Source organism: Falco rusticolus, chromosome 7 (genome assembly GCF_015220075.1).
Source record: "Falco rusticolus isolate bFalRus1 chromosome 7, bFalRus1.pri, whole genome shotgun sequence".
Lineage (NCBI taxonomy): Eukaryota > Metazoa > Chordata > Aves > Falconiformes > Falconidae > Falco > Falco rusticolus.
In genome coordinates this window covers 7691494-7709206 of record NC_051193.1, presented here as the reverse complement: position 1 = coordinate 7709206, position 17713 = coordinate 7691494, and the positions used below count along the sequence as shown (strand labels likewise).

Below are 17713 nucleotides of genomic sequence, written 5' to 3'. Positions count from 1 at the left end.
CTATACTATTTCTACATCAAACTGTAACGTATTATTTTTTAAAATTTTTACTTACCCTTACCCCCCTTGCAAAAAAAAAAAAAAAAATTCACATTATCACAATTCAGCCTGCCATGATCCAGGCTGAAGAGAAACTCATGATTACATACACTATAGCATCTGCTTAGTGGGAAAACTGGCCATACCAAGCTGGGTTACAAACTGAACTCCTAAACAGCTATTTTATTACAGGACATTCTGTTTCAGGGAATACAAGCCAGAAAGACTTTTTGGTATAAGGATGTTATCTTACGCCTATGAAATGTCCGTCCTTCTGCCACACAAGTTCTGAGACACAAAGCAGAGGGCTTATTTTAGAGACTTCTGCTGTTCTACCATCTTCACAAACAACCAGATAATGTTAAATGATTTCATTACTTGCTCCCCATTTCTCCATAACCAGATGTCTCTTGAATTGTTTCTATTTGTAAATAGGAGAAAAAGCTTATGGGATAATTTCTTCTGAAGCCAATTCGCTCTTTAGTACCATGGATACATGGCTTCTGCCATTCTCATCTCATGGATGAAGGAGTTCAGGTACTTATACGCAATCAGTTAAGTCCCACCATCCTTACCAGTATGAATTTGCCTAAGCCTTACACCCTCTGAATAACTATCGCTGACGGAGTAAACCGCAACCATGGCGTTACATACTAAATGCTGCTAATGACAAAGATCCTAAAGCGCACAGATCGAGTCACTGAACTTCTTCACATTCCCACCCAGAGATTAAACAGTCCCTTACCCAGCCTTCCACGGAAAGTGTTCGTGTCCAGTCCCGCAACCACTTTCAAACTGTGCTACTTTGTGTTGCGATAACGAGACATACCCACTACTTCCAGGCTCCCAAGAGCTGAGTGCAACATACCTCATGGGAGCCCAGAAGATCCAACCAAGAAAGCCCAGATGGACCACCATGAGTTGAATCCCCAGGGGGCATAGGTATGGAAGCTGCATGGTTAAATTATCAGTAATGCCAGCGGTCAGGCAAGTCCTCCATCCACACCTTGTCGAAGCATCCTGCCTTCCTCCTCATACAGGTCCTCAGATGACTTTATTCCATGCTTTACATGCATATCAAGGAAGGCAGGGAATTTAGGCACAGGCCTAAATTCAGACTGCTTTGGAGAGCATCAGCATACAAGACAGAAAAGCCAGGTACAGAGCTCTTCGTTTTGGTAATTTCTATATAATACCACTGTCTTTTTTATCAACTTTGTTGAATTCAACCAAAACTATTTCGTATAAGCTGAAACATTAATAATAATAAATGCTAGTTGTTTACTTTGGCATTTTCTGAATCCTGTACTCAGTATGGTTATTTTCTGTATCCAATCTCTCAAGCAACTGTTCTTGCTACGTGCAGTGCCCTCATTCTCTTGTGCACATATAATGCTCGTGTTCTGTTCCTTTAAGTTACTCACATCAGAATTTCTAGACCAAGGACAAAAGCTGCTGAGCTAATTTCCTATATAGTCTACACTATGATTTCAGTGGCAAGTGACCTATGTGTCATCTATATTCTTCAGACCCTGTATCATATGTGGCAATTGTAGCTGTTACACTGATGGTCAATGTGTTAGACTAGACATATTAGCTAAGATACTAGATTTTTACTTTCCAGCAGAGACAGTAGGCAGGGTATACAACATGAAACAACTACCCAAACATGCACCCTTCATATAGCCAATTTTTTGTTTAACATCTTGACAAGAAATTAAATTAGACAAGAGACTTAATCCAAATCTGGAAAACAGGACGCAGTAACACAGGAAGGGACCTACTCCATGCAGTACATGACTGTTTGCAATGGCTACCTCATGAAACAAAGGTGTTGCAAATCAGAGCAGCCCATGCTTTGTTATTAAAGCTTAAGGAGAAGGACAAGAAAGGGTAATTGCCTGCTGCTTCCAACGTGATGCTGTTTCATTCAAGACGATTCTAACTGAAGAAAGAAAAAAACATCCAGCGGCTCACGACTCACCTCTGTGTCTGGCCTCAATGATCTCAAGTAACTTTTGAGGTCTCCACGTGTCATCAGCTCCATAATAACCAGCGTAGGCTGGCCCTGAGAAACAACGCCAAGCAGCCGAACCTGGAAGAGAAAAACAAATGTTCAGTTACAAATACAGCTAATTAAACTGCAGTAATCGTTACTCATGTTGATATGTAGCCCCAAATACCTGTGAACCTGTGGGAAAGGTTTGAAAGTAGATTCGATTCCACCTTCTGACTCCTGTTTCACAATATTATCAAGTAGCGCAGAGCTGAAGCTAGAATTCCAAGTTCCCACTTCAGTGAGCGAAGACATGCCCTGGCCGCCCTCACGCCAATAAGCACCACAGCCTCGTTACATTTTCATGACTTACCACGTGGTGACAGTTGAACTCCTTCATTACCGAGGCCTCGTTTAAGAACTCTATCCTCTCACGCATGCTTGCGGACTCATTGACGGTCTTGATGGCCACCCGGGTCTCCGGCTCGTCCTTCACCACTCCCTTGGCTATCCCCTCGTACACCATTCCAAAGGAGCCCTGCCCAAGCTCCCGACACATGGTGATCTTCTCACGGGGCACCTCCCATTCATCTGGAACATACACTAAGGAGAGAAAAAACAGGCCACGTGTTCCACTTCTGCAAGTGGTGCGACCACTCACTGCTTTACGATACCAACTGCCCAAACAATTTTACTGTAAAAAACACTACGCACAATGCTGAGACCTTGCACCATACATGTAAATAGTCCGTGGTCTTTCCCAGACATAGGTAAGTAGATGCTTGGCACGCCAACAATCTTGAAGAAATGTGTAGATGGACCTGAAGTGGCCTCACTAGGCTACTGATGCAAGGGGACAAAAATAAGGAACCTCAAAGCACAAAACAAGGGTGGGAAAGAGGCCTGAATCAATACTTCAGGCCTGAGCTTTTCTTGGGATCCTTGATTTTCTAATTCCTCCAGACAGCATCAAAGATACTTGATCATCTGTATCAGTTCAGTGCCTGCTGTATTCTCCATTAAACAGATTGATTTTATGACTAGAGGGAAACAGACTCTCTGATCTAGTAGGCTCTTCGCATGAAACTATTCTAATCACTTGCACACACACTGTTGCACCAGTAAAGGCAGAACTTGCTGCCGCTGCAAGTCTTTGATCTGAGGCAGAAGAGAGATCTCAGAAGGTGACTGCCACGAGGGAGGACTGCCTCAGGCAAGAAGACATCCGAGTAGTCACTGATGCTGCTGCCTATCAGTCACTGAAGGAGGGGACAGTTGTGTCACATGCTCTGGATGGGTGAAATGACAGGATGCAAAAATAGAGGATTATAGCATGAACACTGACAGACCTTTAACCCTAACGGTGCTGCTATAAAAAAATAACCATAAAGTCTTCCACTGCTACTCCAGCTCAACCCATGAGCCTCCTGGGGGCTTTTGGAAACACTGTTCTGGCAAGAAGCCTACAGCAGTAGCACCAAACTAAACCATAAGCAGAAGAAATGACGCCTCAAGGAAATTAATCTAATATTCCAATTTCCTCCTGCGCTCGAAGAGCTCCACAGGTACATAATCCATACAGTACAGGCCCATGCTCATTACAGACAACCACACCTCAAGGTGGGGGTGGGGATTAATTATCTAACAAGCAAGGGTTCCAGTAAGAACACAGTTGCTTTTTGTATTATTTTTTTACTTCATTCATTTAGCCAGAAAGCTGAATGTCCAGAGTTCTCCATTCTACAACAATCACAGCACAAGGGCTTTCTGGAGACGCCGAGGATCCCTGGACTGCCAAGCTATTCAGGTCCTGCTGCTGCTCAGGGACAGCAAGACAAGAACTGGCAAGCTCATCTACACCATCAGCAGGCACAGCTTCCTGCAGTGGTGAAGTACAGGAAAGTAACACAGACATACGGAAAGCAAAACTAAGAAAGCACACTGTTCTAGGAACAGCAATTTTGCTTTAAAGAATTTTTATTTCCTGGATGGTTTTAAACACTTGAGCATGATCCACATTGTGTCTCTCACAGAAAACTTTAAGAAATTAAAGATGCCCCCCAAACCCCCACATCTGATTTTAGAACTACAGTTATTTCGCTCTTTTAGCGGAGCACTCAGCACCAATACACCAGCTGGGATCTAAACACTGCCACAGTCTAAAACCTCTGAATACTGTCATTGCCAAATATATACATCAGTCACAAATACATTAGGGCAGTCTGAAACTAGCTTTAAAGAAAACAGTTTGCCAGCTAGAGACACTATACTCCAGATAAGAGAAACAAATATGAATTACACTAAACATCCGAGTTCATTTTACGACAAAATTTCTGCATGTGGTGTGTCTAGAAGCCCAGAATATTGCTTTTCTCTTTCTCTAACTGTGAAAGGTTGTTGGAGAGCTTTATTGACATGGGAAGTAAGGAGAAAGTATTTTTTAAGCGCTACCCTTTTCCACATGAGAAGTACCCAGAAACAAGCAGCGGGTTTGTTCCAATAGGTCAAAACAGGGCTTAAAAGGGCAAACATTAAAGATTAATTCATGAATTCCTCCTTCACTCCAGTGAAAACACCACTGGACGAGTAGATAATCTGACAGTGAAACTAATGCATCCAAATTAGCCTCAGCTGAATAATCTACAGAAAAAAAACCCTCAGAAACTCCCCAGTTTCAATAGACAGGTGACATTCACTTATTATCAGTGATGGATTCCATGGCTATGCTAATAAAACAAAGAGAGAAAGGTGTTTTACAACATCCCTTTCAGAGCTTCATACCTTTCAAAGTCAGATACAGACTACGTGAAAGGAAAAGCATCACAAGCGTACGGCCACACTTACCATCTGAAGCGCTGAAGTACTCGGGGTTCACAGAAGCATAAAGTACTCCATTGCCCAGTCTGTCACTGTTCCTGTTGAAATATATTTTTTCTTTTTTAATCTTTAAGCCTAAGTAAATTTCAGACCACCTCTTCTACAGCTTTTCCACCATTTGCTCAACCACAGAGTATTATGTACTGTATGTGGAGAGCTTTTCAGACAAAGGGGACAACCCGATTTCTTATTTTACCTCACATAATCAATGGGAAAACATCCCAGAATAGCTTTCCCACGAAAACTGCAGCCTTCTCTACGCCAACCAGTACCAGAAAAACGTAAAACACAAGGTACTTGAGCTGCTGAGTAAACTTCGTTTTAAGAAAGGCTGCTGTACAGTAATACAACCCAGGAGACTTGGGGCTGCGAACACACTTTGACATCATCTGCCTCTACTGTGGGAGAGAGGTGATCTAGCGAAGTGCAAGGCTGTTTCAATGTGAAATCCCATTCAACTATTTTATAAGTGTTCTATTTTATTTACAAACACCACGCATACTGTCCCTAGCTGTGTCCTTCCCCGCCCAGTTTTACTGGGGTGATGCGGGGTGATTTTCAGAATAAGATTTATTTATTCAGTGTGAGAGCTCTTGCAGAAGGCAGGCTGTAGAAATCACATTATCAACCAGCTGTCAAAAAATCAAAGACAAAACTTTCTTGTGGGTTAGAACAACAGTTTGAAGAAGTAGTTATCAGGCATTTCACCTAGGAGAGCCCAAGGGAAGGCCAAGCAGCTATTGTACTTCACTAGATATAAAGCCCTTTCTAGAGTACTTGAGAAGAACTGGTACTACTGTCTGCGATACTACAAGTGACTTAAAGCTGGAAATAACAGGATACTCAATGAGCATAATTTATGAGTGTAATAAAAAATCTCCATACCTATAAAGTTGCGAGGCTGAACATTTGCACTGACTTCTATTAAGTTATCATTATTTATTTCAATTAAATAGATTAAAAAAGAAACAAACTAGTTACAAAAAAGAAAACTGAGGAAAACAGATTAATAGAACTGCTCCCAAGACTGCTCTGTCCAGAAAGTAATTTTTCAAGTGGATATAAAGACTTCCAAAAACCTCTAGAATTTGCAAGAAATCAAATTAGCCTAAACAGAACTAAGTTTCTGTGATTTATACTGACTCATACTTCAGTCAAATCTTCTGATGATATAGGTTCAGTGTCTGCCATCATTGTCCCAGTAGATATGTTCCTGACAAGCCCTCCTCTTCCCTCTCAAACATGATACTGTAATAAAAAGCCTCTTCATATCTCAAGCAGCAGCCAGATGCTCACTGGTAACTCTAAACCACCCCCTTTTACACACCAACAAGGCAGAATCTACTTCAGCTTCTCGAGTCCTCTGAATGCCATTTCTCTTTTTAATTTGTAACTTGCTCTACGAGCACAGATTTGAAAATAAGCATTCCTCTCCTGCAGTTGTAATGTAGAGCATATACAACTCACCTCTTTTTGTTAAAGACATACAGCATTATCAGCAGTCCCCCAATGATGAGCAGGAAAGCAATAGGGAGCACTATTATCAAGTGCAGGAAGTTCCCATAGTTTGCTGCTGCAACCAACAAGAAAACAATTGTATTAGGGTTTGTATAAAATCCCCATTAACAAAGAAACATTCAAAACCCACTCAGTGTATTTCCATACAGGGAAGAAATCAAAGTACTCATTTCCTTGTCTGATGTGGAAAAATGTACTCAGAAACGCTCCCTGACTGCAGATGAGTAGAACAAGGAAACAGACAGTAAAAAGCATCAATTTTGTACAGAACAGCATCTGTCTGGGGTTTCACAAGTTATGCTTAAGGACTTAGATTCCTCAGTGAACAATATGTAATTATTTACTTGCATATTCACCTTTTTTCCACCTTTTGTTCAACTTGCAAACACTGATACTTATATTCAGAATATACACACACTGCTCTTTACTTCAAGTTCTTCCAAGTCCAGCAATTCGAAATCCAAAAAGGAACAGAAGATGGGGGTTTCAGTTTTCTGTGGGTACATCTGCTCTACAACTAAATACGGAAGTTCTTGATGGGGTCTCTGTGGACACTACGGTGGTGTTCTTCCAAAGTATAAACCATTCCCACTGCCAGGACCAGCATCAGGATGTTATCTTTATGTAACATCACTCGGAGTAGGTCATATGAAAAAGCGTTTTGATATTCAAAAAAAATCTGCCAGCCAAAAATCTAAACAAATGATTTGCTTCTTGAATTATTTTGCAATTTAAAGCAGGTGTGCCTTATTGCCAGGGTTTTGTACAATCCAGCTCCATGTTATGGCTAACATTACATTCCCAACATAGCTGCACATCACAGGAAGCTACAACAGTGTGGAAATGCATGCATTTTGCACAAAAGAAAAGGACCACACCTCAGATACACCTCCTGGATTGTCAACACTTGCCAAAAAAAATGGAACAGGAAAGAGTTCCCAAAGAACCATCAGTAAATAAGAGGAGTATTCCGAGTATAGGCAAGAGGCTCATGCACCCAGCTACATACGTAAACATCAGGAATTATTAAAAAAAGACAGTAGTCCCCCAGTTTGACACAGCCAAAACCCATTTTTGTCTTACATTTGGGTTGCACATAGAAAGAGACTGGCTCAGTCCATGACCCATTTCCAGCCAACGAAGTGGCCTGAACTCTAGCAGAATAGTTTCCAGGGTTCAGATGAGTGAGTTTAGCTCCTCCAAGCTTCTTGTATTCCTGCCTGGAAACACATTCCCGCTTTTCCTAAAACAAAAAAAGCAGTTTACAGTTCATGTTAGTATCTTCACATTCCTTCACTCTTGAGAAAACAATACAGCTGCAGGCTAAGCTAGTTTTTCTAAGTAAAGCCCCATCTGATTAGCTGTTCTTCACGCACCTTAAGGAGGTAAGTGGAATTAAAAAACCATCAAAATAAACAAAATGAAGGGCACGCTGGTTGGTGCTGGGTGTTTGAAATCACAGTTTCTATCTTTGGTCTGCTGCACTGCACAGAAGCATGTTAAGAAAGATCCCACCTTGTGCATAAATTATGAGTTACAAGACGTAACTCTTAACAGACACATGTCAAATCCTCACCTCTCCATGCTGACCTATTTGATTTCATACATTAGTATCAGCCCATTGGATTCAACAGGCTCTAACCACTTCAGGTAGACAGTGTTTTCTTCTTTTGCTTCCCATGCTACTGTTCCTGGAATTGTTATCTGCTCCCTCTGTAAATATTTACAAGCAATGTGAGAAGAATACCCTATGTCTGAAACCAGGAACTTCGGCAACAGCTGAGGAAATAAGAGGTTCTTAGTACTCTGTAGGCATCAAAGCATTGCAGTGGGCACTATTCAAAGATGCAGAGAACAAAACACATGGGGCTAGGGCCCATGGAGAGATTAGCCGTCCCTGAACTGCTGGTGGCCAGAAAACAGCGCAGCTACACAGCTTCACCAGGTATGGGCTCTGTGTTAGTCACTGCGCTCAGGGTGCCAAAAAACCCCTGTTTATCAGCATCTGATTCTTTCTTCCAAACTTTGCACCACACCAAAACGGTGCTGGTGGCCGTTCCCACCAAATGTGGGAACCTGTCTGCAAGCAGCTATGAACGCGCCAGGTCTGCCCCACTGACATCCCTTTCCTAAAACACTCCATCTTAGGAAACTTAGCACAGCTTGAAGCCAAGTCTCATCGCAATTCAGGAACTGCTTTATCCCTATTTAATTCCTGATAATTTTATGTGGTTTATTCAAAATTTAACAGAAATATAAAGACCATTTCAGTCTAAGAAAAAAAGACCAATTCTTAAAAAATACAGTTGATAAGTTTAGAAGAAAACAGAATTGTTTAGCCTTTAATTTTCAGAGCCATGCGCTAAAAATCTGGGAACACTTATTTCCTTTTCCCTGATCTCACAGATTTCCTTATTTCCTTGAAATAAGCAATACTTTTTGCTTTTTTACAGACACAGCTGGATCTGGATTATGATACTCTTTCCTTCCAGAAACAAAACAAAATTGCTACCATTCTGCATCAAATATTCCCAGACATCTGCTAGAGTCAGAAGCTCTTTGCTGGATGCAATGAGCTTACACTAAAATCATCTCTATTCTTCTCAGAAGAAGTACAATCTGTAGAAGTCCCAAACACGAGTAGAGCATTCAATGCCTCCTATTTGAAATACTCTAGATGCCAGCGATTGGGCACAAAGCAACACAGTAGCCCTCCTGTTTCCAGGCTGGACAAATGCATGGTCATTCTGTGACGGAAGAAACATTTGGCAAACATTCCCACCAGCAAAACTAACATCTGCAAACAGTTCAGAGTGAACACAGCAAAACTAAACATTAGCTGAGAAATGTTCCCCTGTCTCCATTCAGCGTACAGGGAACTGCAGGATAAAACCTTTGAACCCACCATGTCTGTGGGTCTCACCTGTATATCTGGGAAACAGATTCTCTCATAATTGTCTCAGTAGTCAACGCACGCACTTCTACCCTTCTCCCGATCACAGGACAGGCTCAGTATGTCTCGCTCAGTACACACAAGAGACCAGTCAAGGACATTAAACTACTGTAACAAAGTTTTATATAGTTCCAGTTTATCTTCTTGCAAAGAATTTTTTTATTATACCCCAATGTTTTCGTACAGTACATCCTCCCCGAGATGGATCTCTCCCCAGAAAATAAAACGAAGCTGTATACTTGTGAGAGCGTACCTGAAGGCATGGTTCTTGCAAAGACAAAGTTGGAAGCACTACAACCAAGCGTGTCAGCTTCATGGTTGCAGCTGTGAATATCAATGCGGTAAAGAGTAAAAGGCTGGAGATGGGAGATCACAGTTCTCTCCTTGCCATCCACTTTGGTCTCAAAGAACGGGTATTCCACCTCACTCTCCTCTGTGTCAGAAGCGTTGGTGAAGTGATCTGTCCCAGTCGCATTCCTGTTTCGAGCAGCCAAAGTGGCATTTGCGATTCGGAACACGTCCCTCCGCTTCCGATCGGGTCTGTGAAGCAGACAGGTAGGTACAGAAAAGGTCTCTTTAGAGAGAATCTGGTTTTTCGCCAGCTCCAGGGAAACTGTGCAAAAAGACCCGGTAAAACGGGTAACTCTGCTATTAAAAAAGATAAATAAAGGAAACTGCAAAAGAAGATGAAAGCTTTCTCTCAACCTGAACCTGCAGGACGTCAGTACATCCCATTACCCTCTCGTCTGGTCAGAAACCAACCAAAACTCTGAAGCTCACACTGTGCCCCAAGATTCACACACAAACTTCTGACCTCACACAATAAACCAGATAGCAAAAACAGCTTCACTGTTGCCTAGATTAGTATTTAATGACAGTTATGTTGATGCTAAAGGTTGAAAAGGTTTGAAGAAAAAATTGATTTGAGGTTTGCTGGACGAGCAAAGCTAACTCTCAATAGGTTGAACTTTCTTTTCAGTTGCAATGAAATTACAGACCTTTGAATGTATTGTGCTGAGAAACGAAACTTTGGAAGGCGGCTGAAGACTGCGAATGTTAACCACTGCTAACGTGTGGTAATCTGTATCTACTTCTCTCACCCAAAAGCTCTGCAAAGGAACAATCTTCTTATATGAGAAAATACAGCACTAATACTGTGTATAGCAAAGAGTTCACCGAGCAGTTTGCTTTGCTTTACTGGCATCCGTATGAAATTTAGGCAGAGTTAAAAATTTGAGGATTTACAGCAACACTACTACTTTGTCATTCTAAGAAACTGTTGCAGTGGACAGGCCTGACGATCAGCGCAAGCGTCAATATGAAAATACTCTTACAATCATCTGGATGGTATTAGCTAACCAACACATGACTGCCACACGTTTGACTTGTCACTTGGTCTTGTGTCAGATCCAAGGCTGTTTTGCACAGGGGCACTAACTACAGAGGGCAAGCTGGCTTCTCCAGCTCCTGCTCTTTCAGTCTCCGTGGTCTGCAGGACTGCTCACACCTGGAAAGCAATGCACCTGGGGAGTTAAAGAAGAATGTAAGAGTCACACTACAAAAACAGCTCTGGCTTGAATCCTAGCCCACCTGAAATCCCTTAGCCAGTGCCCCTGTAGCACCAGGTCAGTGCAAGGTTATCAGGGACAGAGGTGAAGTCTAACACATTTCTATGAGAGAGCGAGTTACAAACCAGGCAGCTAGGGCCTCCCTCACACAACAGGAAGATGACTCAACAGGAGAAGTTCATTCACTGTCAAATATACTGTCTTAGTACACTCAGCCGCAAAACAGCATGCTGCAGAGAGAGCCAAAACCAGGCTGACTTGGTTTTGAAATCTTCTGGCAGAGGTTGGATGAAATTTTTTTTTAGGACTTCACTACAAAATTTTCCAAAATCCTTTTACTATGTCTTCAGTAGTCGTTTTGACACTCTCAGATGCCATGTAAACCACAGCACAGAAATAAACGAAGAGAAGGAAAAAAAGCTTCCTAAGTTACGAAGAAATTGTTTTTTAGCAACATACAAGCAAATGTCTTAACTTGTCTGTGGGGTATGGGGGAATTTCATAGGAGAGGTAAGCACTTGCACCTCCTTTACACTGGTATTTATGGACATTACTAAACCTATTCACCTTGCTGAAGATGAGTATTCATTTACTGCTTTAACTCAGCGAAAAAGAACTTCTGAACCACTAAAAGCGCATGGGATGCCAACAACAAAAGCATATGCCAATGCGAGAACCCAAAAAGCATGACTTAACCTATTACTGCTTTTATGGGATGCATGAAGTTTCAACTCTTTGGTGGTATCTGGGTGGAAGAGGAAAAAAACCCAGAAGTATTACAGGCCTACCTTGCCTTTGGGGGAAAAGATAAAGCAACACAAAACTTGCTGAGAAAACTACAGTTCTATCAGAAAGAAAAAAAGACCTGCAGGATAACCACAAGGCAAACATGATTAAAACATCAAGAGATTTGACACCACTGCTTTTTGGTCAAGCAGCTTCCTGCTTTCATGAAAGGCACAGATAAAGACAAAAAACAAGCATCCAAGGAAATAAGAAAAAGTCTAGAGATAAAAACATGAAAATTCATCTATACTGTTAAGGGAGAGGAAGGAAGAGAAATGCAAGACAAAAACTAAAAATAACACTATAAAAAACAAAATCAAATTAAAAAAAAAAGGTGGGTCATTAACATAAAACTAGGTCTTCTCATACTTTATGGCAATTTTTACGTTACTTCTCAAATACCTTCTGCTACACACAGAGGCCGTCTCATCCTGCTCATTAGAGAACCAAAAAACTTGAAGAATAACTCCTCCTCCTGTGGTTGTGAATTTTCAAGACTAACCAGTCCTAATGTTTGAAAGCTACCTCACCACTGCAGTAATACACTTGGGGTCATCCAGAAGTTGCACACAAGATTAGATCAACAGGTTTTTTGAACAACCTCAAAGCCATTCAGTCAAATATTTTCATGCTGTATTATATGCTGCATCTCTTTCATAATTTCCTGGAGACAGGTACAACACTGGAAACAAATACCACTATTGAGGCTTGCATTAACACATTAATTACAATCTCCCTTGGGAAAGAAAGTGAAAAGAACAGAAAAAAAAGAAAAGGCATCAGCAAGTAATGAACTGCTTAGATTTGTCCCATGGAGATGTCTCACTAGCTCATAATCTTTAATTTCCCTGACATACAGCCTCTTTAAAGTTGCTTGGCTATGCAGCTATTTTCTCAGCATTGTACCTTCCTTATCTGCCCTTGCTCTTGACAAAACATACCCTTATGACAGTAAGTTAAGAAAAAAGGGAAACAGACAAGTTATCAGGAAATTCTTTGTGAATTGGACAGTTTGTTTGTTACCGAGTTCAAGGTTCTATGAATTTCCTTTGGGAGGGGGGGAATGCAAGAGAATTTGAGCGTAGGTAACATTTTAAATGACAAAGCTTTGGTGAAATAGAAAAATTCCTTTGCAACAGACTTGCAAATAGTTTAGACCCAATATGTGCCTTTCAAAACTCCTTGCAGTGCTATTTCATGAAGTTCAAAATCAGATCACATTTACAAACTTTTCACTTTGCTCAGGAATTACACCCTGGCCAGTTACGGTGGCTGTTACTTCTCTGTACCTCATCTTTGCTGCTGGTTCTCAACATCAGTAGGGAAACGCTGCAGAAGTTCAACCACAAATGCTACGTGTGACTCAAACCCAGCTCAGACAGAACACGTACCACTTCCAAAGAGAGACAGTACTTAGTTCCTAATTTTCTGGATAATGCTAAGAAGCACTGCACATATCACAGTCCCGACCCCAAACAAGTCAACCCAACACATCCTTGAATAAAGGTCCAAAAAACCACAACAGAGTGTAGCATCAACCATTTTTAATGAGCAGCAACCATACACTTTCGAGTTCTCAAACACAACACTACACCATACACTTCACCTGCCAACAAAGACAACAAGATAACATACACGACTAAAATCTGATTGCTTATAGACTGTAACATAACAGCTACGCACTGTGTGCTAGGCCCCAGGATCCAATTATCTAAAGCAAGAACAGCTTACATGAAGGATAAATTGGAAACTCAAGGATCAAAATCGCCAATTAATTCAGTAGTAACTACTCTATGTTGCAGCATAAAATCATTACTATTCCACTTAATGTGTAAGCGGTCGTGTTTATCATGGAGGAGTGGGCGTATTTAATACTTCTCTGCAGCACAGACCCAGGAAACCAATACGCCCTTTGCAATTAGTGCAGTGAGAAAGGAAGACCAGTTTCAATTCTGTGAGGTGACTATGCCCTCCATTTCAAAGCCAAATAAATCTTCAGATTAGGAACACAAGCACTTAAATGGCTATTCAGAGAAAGATCACATTTGAAACCTTTTGTCTGCCACATGTTGCTCACCTCCGAAATCCTTATAGACAAAGAGCTCCTCAAGTGACTCTTGACTTGGAAAAGAAAGCATCACTAAAGTCCTTCAATGACACAGCTAAGAACACTCACTATTAGCTAAAACTGAGAAAGATACAAAAATAATAAAAGAAACTGCCAAGTAAGGCTGCGGATTGTATCGCATAAAAGGAAAGGTGATGTCTATGTGTTTCAGGTGTTATCTATGTATACTTTCATGTCCAGGAAGCCTCAGCTCTAGGAAGTTCTCATTATTAGCCCCACTTGCAAAGAGAAAGTGTCCAAAGTCCATTACCTGGGGACAAAGATGGAGTTGTGAAGGAAGTTCTCAAAGACTTTCCGGTACTCTGCTTCTTCCTTCTCAGCTTGCTTTTCTGCCTCTGTCTTGGGACAAGCACAACAAGGTCCTTTTTCTCCACCACATCCCTCTGGCTTGGTGGGTTCAGTAGCTTCTTCTGTATCAATGGTCCCATCAGCATATCTTCGAATTGGGACTTTATCTTAAAAGAGAAGAACAGAGGCAGCTCGTTTCTTTTCTCTCTGTATTACAAATACAGCAACAATCCCATGTTTACCCATTCCTTTCTACTTGCTGTTACGCACAAAAGAGTTGCAAAGCAGGGTACAGGCTTTAGCTCTGGTCAGTAAAAGCGCACCGGCAGGCTGAGTCACAGGCATTTCAACACAAGCGTGTTTTGTTTTCCTACCTTTGGAGCAGTAATTGTGTCTGTAAAGGTAACTGTCCTGAGGCTGCTGCTGCCATCGCACGATGTAGTATGAAAGGTTGCCATTGGGAAGAGAGGGAGGATTCCATTTCACAATCAGTTGGGATGAGGAGTTGGATGCTGAAATAACATCCAAGGGAATGGAGGGCACTGGAGGACGAAAAAGAAAAAGGGAAGTATTTACATCTACGGCATCTCCAGTGTATTTCGATGCAAGCTTTTGAAGTGAATCCCAATCCATTTCTAGACTGCAAGAAAAAAAACACTATCCTATTTCAAAGAAAAGATTTTCTACTTATGACCCACTAACAACACTTACTAAGGGTTCGACTGCAACCACATACAGCTGCAATCCCAAGCCGTACTTCAGTTTACCTTGACCAGCAGAACAAAGTCTGGAATCCTAACTCCAAAACACTCACACAGTTCCCAATGAAAATAAAGTATAAACCACCACAGTTCTAATTCAAATCTTAATGCTGCTTTCATAATTACTGAAACCTTCTAGCATTATGCATGTCATCTGCACATAAATTAAACTTCTGTATTAACAATAGAACTTGCATAATAATACAATAAGCAAACTTGCAGCATTACCAACCTCTTACCCAAGAGCCCAAGATCTCACCTGCAGCATTGGTTCGGATATATACAATTTCACTTTTTGCTCCATGAATATGGTGGTTTTCCATCATTGTGAGGGTAACAGCCTTGACATAAATGGCATATTGAGTCCAAGGTTTCAATCCCTGCAGTAGAATTCCAGGGTTGTTCTCTTTGTTTGGTGGCAGGTCAACATCGACCATGTTCCAGCTATTAGAGCCACACGCATCTTGCCCATCGTACTCTGTCACATTTTTGAATGGTCTGAAACATTAAAGGTAAAAAATAGTACAAGATATTTATTTTTTCTTTAAAATTGTCATATATTTTTAAGTGTGCCTCACTACAATGTTGCTCAATAAAACAAATAAAGCTTACTAGCCTTCCATAGCAGAATAAAACAGAATAAAATCTGTATTTATTTCCAGGCAATACAAAATCAGAGTTCAGCTTTAGCTGCTTATTGCAATAAGGTAAAGTTCTCCATGAAAAGACTGAATTTACCTTTTTTTATCCAAACAGACAGTGAAACGCTTCAGACATATTTAGACTTCAGCTAAGCATATATGAAACAGAAGCAGCTCAGAACAGTTATTGATGGTGGGTGAGCTTTTTACCATAAACAACGCTAACTTCCATGACTGGACTTGACTAGTCCATCCAACAGGCTTTTTTCCCCCCCTTTTATTTCCACACAATACAAGCACATTATAGTAGTCATGCAGTCCTGCTTTTCCTACCTTGCAACACTGCTGCAAGAGGACATAAAGTACTATTCTTGTCATTAGTTACTATAGACTCATCAGCACTAAGTTTACTGCACCACAGTACACCATCACAATGACATTCTTTTTCAAGCCACGCTGGACGTAACGATCTGTGCTTCTGTGTCTCGCAGCCTTGCTCCGTATGTCATTACCAGCATTCTGAACCTCCCTTTTCACACCTCCATACTGCTTGGAGAGTATTAGTGTGCTCATTTTTATTTTTTACTACTTGAAATTTGAGACACTACGAGCATGTGCAAAGGCAGAGAGACACCTCCCAAGAAATCGGGCTCTCTCCATTAACCACCTCGCTCCTTCATTATCAAGAGACAGTAATACAGAAAACTACCAAAGCTAGATAATCTAAATAACCCCAAACCCTGAGCAGACATGTCGTCAAGATGATCGGGCAAACTCCTGACCTGTGGTACTCTCTAGTCAGTACTACAACTTGAGAAGGAAATATCTCAGTGAACATGACTTAGAAGAGCTCCGCATTAGACCCCTGGATTTGGAATCCATTTGTAAGCTTCAATCAAAGCCATCCTCTCTTGCTCCACCAAGAAAAGCACTTGAACAAAAGCAGGACTTGAGGGTGAAATATGCAAACTGGACGAGCTATCCAACAGTCAGAACAGAACTGTCTACTACCTCTCAGACTGCCCCAGTTAGCCTCTGACGACGTCTACTTACGCTTCTTTGTAGTAAACAGTGAAACTAATGAGATCTCTATAATCTGGAGGGCGATACCGTTCCCATGTTAGTTTAATCCGATTCTTGAGCGTAGTGTTGGAAACGAAACGCAGAATGTGGCTTTCACCTGCAATACAGAAGGACAGGACAGGACAGAGCATCACATCACCCGTCAGTTTTTCCTGTTTCTTAGGTATCAGTTTTAGCTAATTAGCCTTTCCAGTAACGCCTGTGATACCACAGTATACAGCAGCCTTTGTCTCTGTAGAGCTTCATATTTCATCCTACTACATTTGAGTGCTTAAGGGTAAGCAGTGACCTGGGCAATCATTTCAGAATGTGCTGGAGCTACTTGTTACTTTCTCTGAAGTAGATTTTCTTTCAATGCATCATCAGAAAGCTCTTGAAAACTACTTCAGACTCTCCCCGAGTGAGGAGTGGAAGTCCTGTATATTCACACGACTGATTTAAAAGCACTGAATTCATCACTGAACTCCAAGGCACATGCAGAACTGTACCTGGCCTCTACATTCTCACTTTCCGGGACAACTTTTGACAACTACAATTTGTTTTGCTGGGGAATGGACAACATGGAAAGGACAAAGGAGTTCACATTCCCACTCATGAGGCCGGACCAAGAACTCCAAAACTCAGTTCATATACGGCACAACCATTTGATGGCAGCAGCTTCCAGCTACTCTTCTGAACAGAGCTGGATGGAAGCCGGCAAGCTTTGAAATGAATGGCTTCCCACTACCAACTCACTGAGCTTTCCAATTCAAAACAAAATAGCATTTTAAAAACTAATTCTTGGATGAAGAAATAGTGTTCTAAGTGTCAACTGTGAGTTAGTTTCTTATGTTCCACAGAAACCTCTGAAAATAAAGGGGTTTTCACCCTCATGTACACTGGCACTATTGGTGCTATCTTTTCAAAGGCAGTTTAGCTTTTGTTGATTCTTTTCCCCTTCTCAGAGTCAGAAAGCTTTCTGTAATGGTTTTTTAAAAAAAAACAGGCAGCGGCTGGCACTAGCCTCAGTGATAGTAAGGACTGGCTGTGTCTGTAACTCCTCCAGGACTGCAAGCCTTTGCTCTATTGAATGTGC

The 17713-nt window shown here is 41.3% G+C and overlaps 1 protein-coding gene across 1 annotated transcript in view; it reads right to left on the bottom strand.

The window, feature by feature from the left end:
• The window catches only part of IGF1R (insulin like growth factor 1 receptor), a 195684-nt gene that overhangs the window by 21272 nt on the left and 156699 nt on the right, over nt 1-17713 (bottom strand). The window contains 12 exon segments of the mRNA XM_037393380.1: nt 2024-2134; nt 2409-2638; nt 4880-4950; nt 6380-6482; nt 7514-7673; nt 8021-8128; nt 8130-8143; nt 9637-9923; nt 14116-14320; nt 14528-14695; nt 15174-15412; nt 16609-16735. Of these exon segments, the coding sequence (XP_037249277.1) occupies nt 2024-2134; nt 2409-2638; nt 4880-4950; nt 6380-6482; nt 7514-7673; nt 8021-8128; nt 8130-8143; nt 9637-9923; nt 14116-14320; nt 14528-14695; nt 15174-15412; nt 16609-16735 (1823 nt within the window).